Below are 16,452 nucleotides of genomic sequence, written 5' to 3'. Positions count from 1 at the left end.
ATGGTCATGTGTTTATAGGAACCCCAATCCTCCCCTATCCATGTCAGGGAAAAGTGAAGTACACATGCTACAGAATTAAAAACTAATCCTACTTTCAGGATGAATAACCTTTGGCATTATTGTATCTTGAATAGAAAACTATCTTTAGATATATTTTTTTCAAAAAGCATTTTATTAAATAAAAAAATAAAAAATCACATTTAAAGTGATGATAAACTCTCCCCTTTTTAAAAACAGATCAAGAATGTTAGTGATATTTTAGATGGAGTTAAATTAATCAGATGTAATGAAGATGCGCTATAACTTACGTTTTAATGTAGATATAAAATTCAAATACCCCGTGCTCAGGCCGCCCACCTCAAAAGTCAATTTTTCTGTGAGCTAACAATTTTTAATTGTTGTCCAATCAGTGCTATCCCCATATGGCACTTTTGTTGTAGCTAGAGCGCTGATTGGAGAACAATTCAAACGTTAGCTCACAGAAAAATTGACTTTTGAAGTGGACGGCAGATTGCGGTAAATTTGAATTTCTCCAACATAGGTGTGTCCGGTCCACGGCGTCATCCTTACTTGTGGGATATTCTCTTCCCCAACAGGAAATGGCAAAGAGCCCAGCAAAGCTGGTCACATGATCCCTCCTAGGCTCCGCCTACCCCAGTCATTCTCTTTGCCGTTGTACAGGCAACATCTCCACGGAGATGGCTTAGAGTTTTTTAGTGTTTAACTGTAGTTTTTATTATTCAATCAAGAGTTTGTTATTTTGAAATAGTGCTGGTATGTACTATTTACTCAGAAACAGAAAAGAGATGAAGAATTCTGTTTGTATGAGGAAAATGATTTTAGCAACCGTCACTAAAATCCATGGCTGTTCCACACAGGACTGTTGAGAGCAATTAACTTCAGTTGGGGGAACAGTGTGCAGTCTCTTGCTGCTTGAGGTATGACACATTCTAACAAGACGATGTAATGCTGGAAGCTGTCATTTTCCCTATGGGATCCGGTAAGCCATGTTTATTACGATTGTAAATAAGGGCTTCACAAGGGCTTATTAAGACTGTAGACTTTTTCTGGGCTAAATCGATTCATTATTAACACATATTTAGCCTTGAGGAATCATTTTATCTGGGTATTTTGATATAATAATATCGGCAGGCACTGTATTAGACACCTTATTCTGTAGGGGCTTTCCCAAAGCATAAGCAGAGCCTCATTTTCGCGGGAACCTGCCACTGCTACCAAGACAGCATGAAATGTTGGCCCCCGATCCGGGACCGGATCTGGTGGGGGGCAGACTCTCTCTCTTCGCTCAGGCTTGGGCAAGAGATGTTCTGGATCCTTGGGCGCTAGAAATAGTCTCCCAAGGTTACCTTCTGGAATTCAAGGGACTTCCCCCAAGGGGGAGGTTCCACAGGTCTCAGTTGTCTTCAGACCACATAAAAAGACAGGCATTCTTACATTGTGTAGAAGACCTGTTAAAAATGGGAGTGATTCATCCTGTTCCATTAAGAGAACAAGGGATGGGGTTCTACTCCAATCTGTTCATAGTTCCCAAAAAAGAGGGAACGTTCAGACCAATCTTAGATCTCAAGATCTTAAACAAGTTTCTCAAGGTTCCATCGTTCAAGATGGAAACCATTCGAACTATTCTTCCTTCCATCCAGGAAGGTCAATTCTTGACCACGGTGGATTTAAAGGATGCGTATCTACATATTCCTATCCACAAGGAACATCATCGGTCCCTAAGGTTCGCATTCCTGGACAAACATTACCAGTTCGTGGCGCTTCCTTTCGGATTAGCCACTGCTCCAAGGATTTTCACAAAGGTACTAGGGTCCCTTCTAGCTGTGCTAAGACCAAGGGGCATTGCTGTAGTACCTTACTTGGACGACATTCTGATTCAAGCGTCGTCCCTTCCTCAAGCAAAGGCTCACACGGACATTGTCCTGGCCTTTCTCAGATCTCACGGATGGAAAGTGAACGTGGAAAAGAGTTCTCTATCCCCGTCAACAAGGGTTCCCTTCTTGGGAACAATAATAGACTCCTTAGAAATGAGGATTTTTCTGACAGAGGCCAGAAAAACAAAACTTCTAGACTCTTGTCGGATACTTCATTCCGTTCCTCTTCCTTCCATAGCTCAGTGCATGGAAGTGATCGGGTTGATGGTAGCGGCAATGGACATAGTTCCTGTTGCGCGCATTCATCTAAGACCATTACAACTGTGCATGCTCAGTCAGTGGAATGGGGACTATACAGACTTGTCTCCGAAGATACAAGTAAATCAGAGGACCAGAGACTCACTCCGTTGGTGGCTGTCCCTGGACAACCTGTCACAAGGGATGACATTCCGCAGACCAGAGTGGGTCATTGTCACGACCGACGCCAGTCTGATGGGCTGGGGCGCGGTCTGGGGATCCCTGAAAGCTCAGGGTCTTTGGTCTCGGGAAGAATCTCTTCTACCGATAAATATTCTGGAACTGAGAGCGATATTCAATGCTCTCAAGGCTTGGCCTCAGCTAGCGAGGGCCAAGTTCATACGGTTTCAATCAGACAACATGACAACTGTTGCGTACGTCAACCATCAGGGGGGAACAAGGAGTTCCCTAGCGATGGAAGAAGTGACCAAAATCATTCTATGGGCGGAGTCTCACTCCTGCCACCTGTCTGCTATCCACATCCCAGGAGTGGAAAATTGGGAAGCGGATTTTCTGAGTCGTCGGACATTGCATCCGGGGGAGTGGGAACTCCATCCGGAAATCTTTGCCCAAGTCACTCAGCTGTGGGGCATTCCAGACATGGATCTGATGGCCTCTCGTCAGAACTTCAAAGTTCCTTGCTACGGGTCCAGATCCAGGGATCCCAAGGCGGCTCTAGTGGATGCACTAGTAGCACCTTGGACCTTCAAACTAGCTTATGTGTTCCCGCCGTTTCCTCTCATCCCCAGGCTGGTAGCCAGGATCAATCAGGAGAGGGCGTCGGTGATCTTGATAGCTCCTGCGTGGCCACGCAGGACTTGGTATGCAGATCTGGTGAATATGTCATCGGCTCCACCTTGGAAGCTACCTTTGAGACGAGACCTTCTTGTTCAGGGTCCGTTCGAACATCCGAATCTGGTTTCACTCCAGCTGACTGCTTGGAGATTGAACGCTTGATTTTATCGAAGCGTGGGTTCTCAGATTCTGTTATCGATACTCTTGTTCAGGCCAGAAAGCCTGTAACTAGAAAGATTTACCACAAAATTTGGAAAAAATATATCTGTTGGTGTGAATCTAAAGGATTCCCTTGGGACAAGGTTAAGATTCCTAGGATTCTATCCTTCCTTCAAGAAGGATTGGAAAAAGGATTATCTGCTAGTTCCCTGAAGGGACAGATTTCTGCCTTGTCGGTGTTACTTCACAAAAAACTGGCTGCTGTGCCAGATGTTCAAGCCTTTGTTCAGGCTCTGGTTAGAATTAAGCCTGTTTACAAAACTTTGACTCCTCCTTGGAGTCTCAATTTAGTTCTTTCAGTTCTTCAGGGGGTTCCGTTTGAACCCTTGCATTCCGTTGATATTAAGTTATTATCTTGGAAAGTTTTGTTTTTAGTTGCAATTTCTTCTGCCAGAAGAGTTTCAGAATTATCTGCTCTGCAGTGTTCTCCTCCTTATCTGGTGTTCCATGCAGATAAGGTGGTTTTACGTACTAAACCTGGTTTTCTTCCAAAAGTTGTTTCTAACAAAAACATTAACCAGGAGATTATCGTACCTTCTCTGTGTCCGAAACCAGTTTCAAAGAAGGAACGTTTGTTGCACAATTTGGATGTTGTTCGCGCTCTAAAATTCTATTTAGATGCTACAAAGGATTTTAGACAAACATCTTCCTTGTTTGTTGTTTATTCCGGTAAAAGGAGAGGTTAAAAAGCAACTTCTACCTCTCTCTCTTTTTGGATTAAAAGCATCATCAGATTGGCTTACGAGACTGCCGGACGGCAGCCTCCCGAAAGAATCACAGCTCATTCCACTAGGGCTGTGGCTTCCACATGGGCCTTCAAGAACGAGGCTTCTGTTGATCAGATATGTAGGGCAGCGACTTGGTCTTCACTGCACACTTTTACCAAATTTTACAAGTTTGATACTTTTGCTTCTTCTGAGGCTATTTTTGGGAGAAAGGTTTTGCAAGCCGTGGTGCCTTCCATTTAGGTGACCTGATTTGCTCCCTCCCTTCATCCGTGTCCTAAAGCTTTGGTATTGGTTCCCACAAGTAAGGATGACGCCGTGGACCGGACACACCTATGTTGGAGAAAACAGAATTTATGTTTACCTGATAAATTACTTTCTCCAACGGTGTGTCCGGTCCACGGCCCGCCCTGGTTTTTTTAATCAGGTCTGATAATTTATTTTCTTTAACTACAGTCACCACGGTACCATATGGTTTCTCCTATGCAAATATTCCTCCTTAACGTCGGTCGAATGACTGGGGTAGGCGGAGCCTAGGAGGGATCATGTGACCAGCTTTGCTGGGCTCTTTGCCATTTCCTGTTGGGGAAGAGAATATCCCACAAGTAAGGATGACGCCGTGGACCGGACACACCGTTGGAGAAAGTAATTTATCAGGTAAACATAAATTCTGTTTTTATATCTACATTAAAAAGTAAGTTACAGCGCATCTTCATTGCAACTGATGAATTAAACTCTATCTAAAATATCACTAACATTTTGGATCTGATTTTAAAAAAGGGAGAGTTTACCATCACTTTAAAGGGACAGTAAACCCCAAAATATTTGGGATTTAGATAGAGGCTACAATTTTAAACAACTTTCCAATTTACTTCTATTATCTAATTTGCTTCATTCTTCAGATATCTTTTTTTGAAGAAATAGCAATGCACATGGGTGAGCCAATGAGCAGCTACTTTGAGCCTATCTAGATATGCTTTTCAGCAAATTATATCAAGGGAATGAAGCATATTAGATAATAGAAGTAAATTAGAAAGTTGTTTAAAATTGTATGTTCTTTCTAAATAATGAAAGAAGAAATGTGTGTTTCATGTCCCTTTAAATTAAAATCAGATTTAAATAAAAAAAAATATATATACTGTATATATTTATATTTTTTTTATCCACCCTAATTTCAATGACCGTATGCTTTCTATAAATGATTTTTTTTCAGTAAAGATATCTTTCTAAATGTATATGTATGTTTTTGTTAATAGTTTGTGAAGATTGCTGACAGTTGTTCAGAAGATCTACCATTTCCTGCAGCCGTAGTACACATATCTGATAGAAAATACTTTATAAAAGGTATCATTACCAATGAAGCCAAGGAGACCCTGGAGAGGTATGTAAACTATGATCTTTGTTATTTAAAATAATATCATTTCTTTGGATTTAATCAGCTTGGATTACATGCGCGTGTTTATTTTATAGTAAACATCATTTAGAAATGTATTAGTTTTAGGAAGATTAATACAAACCATGTATATGGACTGGCACATGACATGAATGGCTGTTCAGGAATATACGTTTATTTTGTATGGTTCATGGGTTTTTACCTATAATTGGAAAATGGAGGGTTACTGTTGCTGCAGGACTTTCCACTTGAGTTAATTCCACTAAAAGAAACCTCTGAAGTTCTGCTCCCTAATTCAGAACCAACTCCAGCTCTATAATGTACTCTTACAATTTGCTGGAGGTACCTGGTATTTTGAAATTTAACGAAGATGTTTTCACCACCTGATTTAATAGGTTTTCCTAAAACTTAAAGAATGGTTGAGATATGTAACATAAAGTGTCTCTAGATTTCATACAGTTCAGTGCAGATAAACTTGGACCACATTATCCTCAACATGCTTCATTGCAATCCTCAGTAAATCTTTTTTTGTACCTTGGGTTAAATCCTTCTCACCCATTCCCTTGTCCTCTTCTGTGGTTTTCCTATCTCCTGCTTTTGCATCCTGAGACATAATTAATATTTCAAGTAAAAGGAGCAACCGTATTGCTCAAAAAGAAAGTTCAGGGTAGTATTGTGTGCAAGGAGAGGCTGTCACCCTTGCGACATGTAGTGTTAGGTGTAGAGTGCTAGGATTTACATATATACCGGATAATTCTCAAGAGACAGGCAAACCAGGTTGCGGTACAGCGTATTCAAGAAATCTCAATCAGGGCAAACTTGTCATGTGACTTTCCTTTCTGGTTCTAATAGGGCTTTGTAAACGTACAGTCTTTTAGCGGTTACTTTGAATGTCAGCCACTATTTCCATAAGAAGGGGGGCTCTGCACAAACAGAAAGTATGCCCACAGAATGGCCCGCTAGTATACTTATAGGAGAAGGTGGTACGACAGATAATCCTGTAAACATATAGTTGTATGAGTAATAATCACAGCCTGTCAGCTCGAGTACATCAGTAGCGTTAATCAGGCTTACTTACAACACACTTCAGTTCCATATATCACAGACAAGCCCAAAGCGGCATACTCACGGTAAGGTACCCAGTTGTGATCTAGTTCCCAGCTGTAGCTCAGTCCTCAGTAAACCTCAGCAGTTTAATGCTTGCACGCCGTTAACACTACTCAGCCTCTCTCAATGCAGCACGCCTTTCTCAGTCAGCTGAAATCATCCCAGTCAGCTGTGATCCGTGCCGGTGAGGACGTAAGAGCGGAAGTGGAGCCCCTGTGCTCCACAGAAAATGCAAAACAAAACAATATCCATAAACGTCCCAGTGTAGGTAGAAAAAATCAACTTGGTTCCAGTTCCATATATAAAAGGCAAATTTTATTGAAATAATTCAGGATAAAACATGTAGATAACTCTCAGCAAGAGAGACAAGTAAAAAAGTCTGACCACACTGGGCCGAAACCGGTCAGACTTTTCTTCTGTTATGTGTGATCAGTCCACGGGTCATCATTACTTCTGGGATATAACTCCTCCCCAACAGGAAATGCAAGAGGATTCACCCAGCAGAGCTGCATATAGCTCCTCCCCTCTACGTCACTCCCAGTCATTCTCTTGCACCCAACGACTAGATAGGATGTGTGAGAGGACTATGGTGATTATACTTAGTTTTTATAACTTCAATCAAAAGTTTGTTATTTTACAATAGCACCGGAGCGTGTTATTACCTCTCTGGCAGAGTTTGAAGAAGAATCTACCAGAGTTTTTTACTATGATTTTAACCGGAGTAGTTAAGATCATATTGCTGTTTCTCGGCCATCTGAGGGAGGTAAAAGCTTCAGATCAGGGGACAGCGGGCAGATGAATCTGCATTGAGGTATGTAGCAGTTTTTATTTTCTGAATGGAATTGATGAGAAAATCCTGCCATACCGTTATAATGACATGTATGTATACTCTACACTTCAGTATTCTGGGGATGGTATTTCACTGGAATTACTCTGTTAAAAGTACATTAAACCTTTTAATAGGTATTTATTATGTTAAACGTTTTTGCTGGAATGTAGAATCGTTTGCATTTTCTGAGGTACTGAGTGAATAAATGTTTGGGCATTATTTTTCCACTTGGCAGTTGCTTGTTTTAATTGTGACAGTTTCGTTTCTCTCTCACTGCTGTGTGTGAGGGGGAGGGGCCGTTTTTGGCGCTCTTTGCTACGCATCAAAAATTTCCAGTCAGTTACTCTTGTATTTCCTGCATGATCCGGTTCATCTCTAACAGAACTCAGGGGTCTTCAAACTTCTTTGGAGGGAGGTAGATTCTCTCAGCAGAGCTGTGAGACTTATATATTGACTGTGATTAAAAACGTTGCTCTGTAATTTTTATGTTTCAAATTTAATTATTGTTACTTTACTAATGGGAACAAACCTTTGCTAAAAGTTGTGTTGTTTTCAAGGATTGATGCTATAACTGTTTTTCAGTTCATTATTTCAACTGTCATTTAATCGTTTAGTGCTTCTTTGAGGCACAGTACGTTTTTGTTAAATAAGATTGTAACCAAGTTGCAAGTTTATTGCTAGTGTGTTAAACATGTCTGATTCAGAGGAAGATACCTGTGTCATTTGTTCCAATGCCAAGGTGGAGCCCAATAGAAATTTATGTACTAACTGTATTGATGCTACTTTAAATAAAAGCCAATCTGTACAAATTGAACAAATTTCACCAAACAGCGAGGGGAGAGTTATGCCGACTAACTCGCCTCACGTGTCAGTACCTGCATCTCCCGCCCGGGAGGTGCGTGATATTGTGGCGCCTAGTACATCTGGGCGGCCATTACAGATAACATTACAAGATATGGCTACTGTTATGACTGAAGTTTTGGCTAAATTACCAGAACTAAGAGGCAAGCGTGATCACTCTGGGGTGAGAACAGAGTGCGCTGATAATACTAGGGCCATGTCTGATACTGCGTCACAGCTTGCAGAGCATGAGGACGGAGAGCTTCATTCTGTGGGTGACGGTTCTGATCCAAACAGATTGGATTCAGATATTTCAAATTTTAAATTTAAATTGGAGAACCTCCGTGTATTACTAGGGGAGGTTTTAGCGGCTCTTAATGATTGTAACACTGTTGCAATACCAGAGAAATTGTGTAGGTTGGATAAATACTTTGCGGTACCGGCGAGTACTGACGTTTTTCCTATACCTAAGAGACTAACTGAAATTGTTACTAAGGAGTGGGATAGACCCGGTGTGCCGTTCTCACCCCCTCCAATATTTAGAAAGATGTTTCCAATAGACGCCACCACACGGGACTTATGGCAAACGGTACCTAAGGTGGAGGGAGCAGTTTCTACTTTAGCTAAGCGTACCACTATCCCGGTGGAGGATAGCTGTGCTTTTTCAGATCCAATGGATAAAAAATTAGAGGGTTACCTTAAGAAAATGTTTGTTCAACAAGGTTTTATATTGCAACCCCTTGCATGCATCGCGCCGATTACGGCTGCGGCAGCATTTTGGATTGAGTCTCTGGAAGAGAACCTTAGTTCAGCTACGCTGGACGACATTACGGACAGGCTTAGAGTCCTTAAACTAGCTAATTCATTCATTTCGGAGGCCGTAGTACATTTAACCAAACTTACGGCTAAGAACTCAGGATTCGCCATTCAGGCACGTAGGGCGCTGTGGCTAAAATCCTGGTCAGCTGATGTAACTTCTAAGTCCAAATTACTTAATATACCTTTCAAGGGGCAAACTTTATTTGGGCCCGGTTTGAAAGAAATTATCGCTGACATTACAGGAGGTAAGGGCCACGCCCTGCCTCAAGACAAAGCCAAAGCTAAGGCTAGACAGTCTAATTTTCGTCCCTTTCGGAATTTCAAAGCAGGAGCAGCACCAACTTCCACTGCACCAAAACAGGAAGGAGCGGTTGCTCGTTACAGACAAGGCTGGAAACCTAACCAGTCCTGGAACAAGGGCAAGCAGGCCAGGAAACCTGCTGCTGCCCCAAAGACAGCATGAATCGAGGGCCCCCGATCCGGGACCGGATCTAGTGGGGGGCAGACTCTCTCTCTTCGCCCAGGCTTGGGCAAGAGATGTTCAGGATCCCTGGGCGCTAGAGATCATATCTCAGGGATACCTTCTAGACTTCAAATTCTCTCCCCCAAGAGGGAGATTTCATCTGTCAAGGTTGTCAACAAACCAGATAAAGAAAGAAGCGTTTCTACGCTGTGTACAAGATCTGTTATTAATGGGAGTGATCCATCCGGTTCCGCGGTCGGAACAAGGACAAGGGTTTTACTCAAACCTGTTTGTGGTTCCCAAAAAAGAGGGAACTTTCAGGCCAATCTTGGATTTAAAGATCCTAAACAAATTCCTAAGAGTTCCATCGTTCAAAATGGAAACTATTCGGACAATCTTACCCATGATCCAAAAGGGTCAGTACATGACCACAGTGGATTTAAAGGATGCTTACCTTCACATACCGATTCACAAAGATCATTACCGGTATCTAAGGTTTGCCTTCTTAGACAGGCATTACCAGTTTGTAGCTCTTCCATTCGGATTGGCTACGGCTCCAAGAATCTTCACAAAGGTTCTGGGTGCCCTTCTGGCGGTACTAAGACCGCGAGGAATTTCGGTAGCTCCGTACCTAGACGACATTCTGATACAAGCTTCAAGCTTTCAAACTGCCAAGTCTCATACAGAGTTAGTTCTGGCATTTCTAAGGTTGCATGGATGGAAAGTGAACGAAAAGAAGAGTTCTCTCTTTCCTCTCACAAGAGTTCCATTCTTGGGGACTCTTATAGATTCTGTAGAAATGAAGATTTATCTGACAGAAGACAGATTAACAAAGCTTCTAAATGCATGCCGTGTCCTTCATTCCATTCAACTCCCGTCAGTAGCTCAATGCATGGAGGTGATCGGCTTAATGGTAGCAGCAATGGACATAGTACCCTTTGCACGTCTACATCTCAGACCGCTGCAATTGTGCATGCTGAGTCAGTGGAATGGGGATTACTCAGACTTGTCCCCTACTCTGAATCTGGATCAAGAGACCAGAAACTCTCTTCTATGGTGGCTTTCTCGGCCACATCTGTCCAGGGGGATGCCATTCAGCAGGCCGGACTGGACAATTGTAACAACAGACGCCAGCCTACTAGGTTGGGGCGCTGTCTGGAATTCTCTGAAGGCTCAGGGACAATGGAATCAGGAGGAAAGTCTCCTGCCAATAAACATTCTGGAATTGAGAGCAGTTCTCAATGCCCTTCTGGCTTGGCCCCAGTTAAAAACTCGGGGGTTCATCAGGTTTCAGTCGGACAACATCACGACTGTAGCTTACATCAACCATCAAGGAGGGACAAGAAGCTCCCTAGCAATGATGGAAGTATCAAAGATAATTCGCTGGGCAGAGTCTCACTCTTGCCACCTGTCAGCAATCCACATCCCGGGAGTGGAGAACTGGGAGGCGGATTTCTTGAGTCGCCAGACTTTTCATCCGGGGGAGTGGGAACTTCATCCGGAGGTCTTTGCCCAAATACTTCGAAGTTGGGGCAAACCAGAGATAGATCTCATGGCGTCTCGCCAGAACGCCAAACTTCCTCGCTACGGGTCCAGATCCAGGGATCCGGGAGCGGTTCTGATAGATGCTTTGACAGCACCTTGGAACTTCGGGATGGCTTATGTGTTTCCACCCTTCCCGCTGCTTCCTCGATTGATTGCCAAAATCAAACAGGAGAGAGCATCAGTGATTCTAATAGCGCCTGCATGGCCACGCAGGACTTGGTATGCAGATCTAGTGGACATGTCATCCTGTCCGCCTTGGTCTCTACCTCTAAGACAGGACCTTCTGATACAGGGTCCATTCGAACATCAAAATCTAACTTCTCTGAAGCTGACTGCTTGGAAATTGAACGCTTGATTTTATCAAAACGTGGTTTTTCTGAGTCGGTTATTGATACCCTGATACAGGCTAGGAAGCCTGTTACCAGAAGGATTTACCATAAGATATGGCGTAAATACCTATACTGGTGCGAATCCAAAGGTTACTCCTGGAGTAAGGTTAGGATTCCTAGGATATTGTCCTTTCTACAAGAAGGTTTAGAAAAGGGTTTATCGGCTAGTTCATTAAAGGGACAGATCTCAGCTCTGTCCATCTTGTTACACAGGCGTCTGTCAGAAAATCCAGATGTCCAGGCCTTTTGTCAGGCTTTAGCTAGGATCAAGCCTGTGTTTAAAACTGTTGCTCCGCCATGGAGTTTAAACCTTGTTCTTAACGTTCTACAAGGAGTTCCGTTTGAACCCCTTCATTCCATTGATATAAAGTTGTTATCTTGGAAAGTGTTATTTTTAATGGCTATTTCTTCGGCTCGGAGAGTCTCTGAGTTATCAGCTTTACATTGTGATTCTCCTTATTTGATTTTTCATTCAGATAAGGTAGTTCTGCGTACAAAACCTGGGTTCTTACCTAAGGTAGTCACTAACAGGAACATCAATCAAGAGATCGTGGTGCCTTCCCTGTGCCCGAATCCTTCTTCAAAGAAGGAACGTCTTCTACACAATCTGGATGTAGTTCGTGCCCTCAAGTTCTACTTGCAGGCAACTAAGGATTTTCGACAAACGTCTTCCCTGTTTGTCGTGTACTCTGGTCAGAGGAGAGGTCATAAGGCTTCGGCTACCTCTCTCTCCTTCTGGCTTCGTAGCATAATTCGTTTAGCCTATGAGACTGCTGGACAGCAGCCTCCTGAAAGAATTACAGCTCATTCTACTAGAGCTGTGGCTTCCACTTGGGCCTTTAAGAATGAGGCCTCTGTTGAACAGATTTGCAAGGCTGCAACTTGGTCTTCGCTTCATACTTTTTCCAAATTTTACAAATTTGACACTTTTGCTTCTTCGGAGGCTATTTTTGGGAGAAAGGTTCTTCAGGCAGTGGTTCCTTCTGTATAATGAGCCTGCCTATCCCTCCCGTCATCCGTGTACTTTTGCTTTGGTATTGGTATCCCAGAAGTAATGATGACCCGTGGACTGATCACACATAACAGAAGAAAACATAATTTATGCTTACCTGATAAATTCCTTTCTTCTGTTGTGTGATCAGTCCACGGCCCGCCCTGTTTTTTAAGGCAGGTAAATATCTTTTAAATTATACTCCAGTCACCACTTCACCCTTGGTTTCTCCTTTCTCGTTGATTCTTGGTCGAATGACTGGGAGTGACGTAGAGGGGAGGAGCTATATGCAGCTCTGCTGGGTGAATCCTCTTGCATTTCCTGTTGGGGAGGAGTTATATCCCAGAAGTAATGATGACCCGTGGACTGATCACACAACAGAAGAAAGGAATTTATCAGGTAAGCATAAATTATGTTTTTTACTTGTCTCTCTTGCTGAGAGTTATCTACATGTTTTATCCTGAATTATTTCAATAAAATTTGCCTTTTATATATGGAACTGTAACCAAGTTGATTTTTTCTACCTACACTGGGACGTTTATGGATATTGTTTTGTTTTGCATAATTAATATTTGTCACAGTTTAAAGCTCTTTGTTTATATATGATAGGTTTTCTTTTCCCACACTTTCAGTAAATTAGCATATTACTATGTGACGTGCGTGTGATTTTCTTTGTAATGCATTAACACCTTGGGGCCGATTTAGCAGAAACAGGAGTTAAGAAGCAGAGGTCTAAAGACCGGTGCTCCTTAACTCGTCCACCTCCTGTGAGGCTGCGGACATAAATCCACCCGATCTCATACAATCAGGTTGATTGACACCCCCTGCTAGCGGCCGATTGGCCGCAAATGTGCAAGAGGCGGCATTGCACAAGCAGTTCACCAGAACTGCTTGTACAATGATGCCCTGTCTGCATTTATCGATGTCTGGCGAACATGATCACTACAGAAACACTTGCTAAATCGGCCCCCTTGTTTGCTACAATTGTTTTTTACTATCCAAACTCCCCCCACCACTTACCTTATTTGTAGCCAGTTGGATTTGTCACAGGAGTAGACACAACTAATCACTGTGATTTTGTTAGCAACATTTACATTGTTTTACTGTTCCTTATCAGATCATCTCTGCTGTGGTTAGTTAGGGGACATATATGTGGCAGGGTTAGGCATGTGAAGTCTGCAGTCACAGTGTGTACTTCCTATTCTCAGAGTTGGAAAAGCCACAATTTTTACCGGTAACTAACATATAAAAAGAGGACAAAGTAAATAATGAAGTTGTTATTTTAATACACATAAACATTTGATGTTACAAGCTTAAATTCTTTACTGTCCATCCCTATACTACTATAGAACCTCAGTGGTGTGTGTATGTGTGTGTGTGTATATGTGTATATATATATATATATATATATATATATATATATATATATATATATATATATATATATATATATATATATATATATATATATATATATATATATATATATATATATAATACAGCTTAATACATAAAACAGTGATAAGTAACGGCCAACCCACCATTCTAGCACAGCAAAAAAGAAAGAATGCATTTCTGGTACCTAAAATATGTTTTCTAAATTATAGTAATTTGTGTTTGTGACTTAAAATTCTGCTTTCATTGAAATAATTAAAAATGTGTACAAACTTCAGAGTACATCACATAGTCTTCCCCCTAGAGAGCTTGTGTGCTCAGAAAAAAATATCCCATTTAGATATTGTTTCAACTTGTATCAAGTATGGCATGGCTGTTTCATCACTAGCTATTTTATTTTTTAAGTTTAGTCATTTTTATTGCTTTTGTAACAATTGACTACATATAAACTTTTAATCACATAACAACATGGAAAATATATTAATGTAATATAAATAAAAAAGAGAATATTTAAAGTGATAAGCTGATGCCTATTTAGATTTCTAACAAGTTATATATGCAAAAAGTAATAAGAAAAATAGTCCACAATATTATTTTCTAACAGGAAGAGAATTATCTATGGATAGGACAAAAATATAAAAAGGCGGGGGGAAAAAACAAAACAAAATGTGATTTGGAAAAGGTATACACCAGTAGCGATGCTGCTCCCACCCCCATGAAACCACTAAGAAACCCTATTCCAAAAAAACTTAAAATTGAGGGAAAATAAAGTTTGGTATTTTTTGTTAAAAGCTAAACCTAGGTAGGCTCATAAGTTCATTTTTAAGCCCTTGAAGGTCGCCTCTTATCTTAGTGGATTTGGACAGTATTTTACAGTTAGACAGTGCTAGTTAATATTTGCCATATAGATAATATTGTGCTCACTCCTGTGTAATTACTTATGAATCAGCACTGATTGGCTAAAATGCAAGTCTGTCAAAAGACCTGAGATAAGGGGGACAAAAGCGAATCATAGAGGTTATAAGTATATTAATATAACCGTGTTGGTTATGACAAACTGGGGAATGGGTTATAAAGAGATTATCTTATCTTTTTAAACAGTACAGATTCTGGAGTAGACTGTCCCTTTAACATAGTGAAAGTTTAAGCATACGAGTCACTGAGAGTTTCTAGTCAAGGATGGAGGAGCATGTTACTTGTTTTCAATACAGAGGGAAGAGACGCTTTATACAGTGGCTAACTTATATTTACAGGATATTGAAAGTGGATAATTTTAAAAGGAAATAAATGGGGATGACTCTATAGAAAAGCCCAAAATGAGTTCAATACCTTTGATTAGCTTGGTCCAGTAAGGCTGTATTACCTCTAAATGCCACCAGATATGACAGAGAGAACCCTCACTTCCACTCTTTCAAGCACACTCCTGATATGGTGGGTCAAATAGAGTGCAGATAGGCCGGTGTGACATATCATCTCAATAATTAGACTTGTGCAGAACTGAATCATTTGTTTTGGGTTAATCATTCGGAAAGGAAATTCAGTAAAATTACTGTGCTGCACTATTCGGTATTGGCATTTTTAAAACTGAATATTCATTAAAATTTACATTAATTTTTGTTAAAACGAATGTGAATTTTATCTAGTCCTGTCACATTGATACTTACCTGTAGCTCGCTGGGGAGCCTTGCAAACCTCTTCTTCTTTATAGACTCCTGGACTGCGCTAATTCTTCTATAAGTGCGGCTCCCCCAGCGTGCTACAGGTTCATTAGCACAGCTCCCCAGCGTGCTACATGTAGTGTACATTAGAGCGGCGGATCCCTTCTCCTTTAGCACAGACAGGGGTTGCTAATCCAACCCTTCTTCGCAGAGTCCAGGGCCTAATTCTCCTATTAGCACAGCCCTGGACTCAAGTAGAAGGGATCCGCTGTGCTAATATTCCTGTAGTGTGCTGTGGAGCCACACTAACAGGAGCATTAGCGCAGCCAGGAAGTCTATGAAGAAGAGGAGTAGTGCACCTCCCCAGCGGGCTACAGATAAGTAATACACGTAATTTAAAGAATAATAAAAATATATATAAATTAAACTATTCCTATCATTCGGATATTCTTGTTCCATTGGTCTTTAGAGATGGCAAAACTAATAGTTAAAGTCAATTTCTAGCGTTTGTGAAATGCTAGGATTGGCCATTGAAACAAATAAAGGGGGCTTTCATTCATGAAGTATAAAATACTTCATGCTGAAAGCTCCTTTATTTGTTTCAGGCATTCACCGTTCTGAACTGCTCTGGCAGCATACGGCAGAACACTGTTTTGTTAATTGGTGACATTTTGCACCTTTTAGCAAATAGCGTGCAGGAAATCCGGCGCCATATGGGCAACAAGCTGGATTTCCCGCACAGCTATTGGCTAAAGAGGTGAAAACGTCACCTCTCAAGCAAAACAGTGTTCTGCCATGGGCTGCCATAGCATCTCAGAACGGCGAACCCTTGAAACAAATAAATGAGCTTTCTGCATGAAGTATTTTATACTTGATGAATAAAAGTCCCCTTTATTTGTTTCAATGGTCAATCCTAGCGTTTCACAAACGCTAGGATTGACTTTCTCCATGAGGAAGTATAAGAAGAAAGAGACTGAGTGGAAATGTCTAATAAAATTGTGTAGGAAATAGAGATAGTAACTCTAGTCTGCAGTAGCTTTGAGCATAACATTTTAAATGGAGTTTGTGATTGATCAGATTTTTCCTATTAAG

General features: G+C 41.3%; 1 protein-coding gene across 2 annotated transcripts in view; it reads left to right on the top strand.

Moving 5' to 3' along the window:
- ACD (ACD shelterin complex subunit and telomerase recruitment factor) overlaps positions 1-16,452 on the top strand; it is a 211,522-nt gene that overhangs the window by 43,178 nt on the left and 151,892 nt on the right. For both annotated transcript variants that reach the window (XM_053714675.1, XM_053714676.1), the window contains one exon: positions 5,188-5,312. In XM_053714675.1, the coding sequence (XP_053570650.1) occupies positions 5,188-5,312 (125 nt within the window). The remainder of the gene's footprint in view (positions 1-5,187; positions 5,313-16,452) is intronic.

This window comes from Bombina bombina, chromosome 5, assembly GCF_027579735.1.
Source record: "Bombina bombina isolate aBomBom1 chromosome 5, aBomBom1.pri, whole genome shotgun sequence".
NCBI lineage: Eukaryota > Metazoa > Chordata > Amphibia > Anura > Bombinatoridae > Bombina > Bombina bombina.
This window is presented reverse-complemented; position numbering and strand designations above follow the sequence as displayed.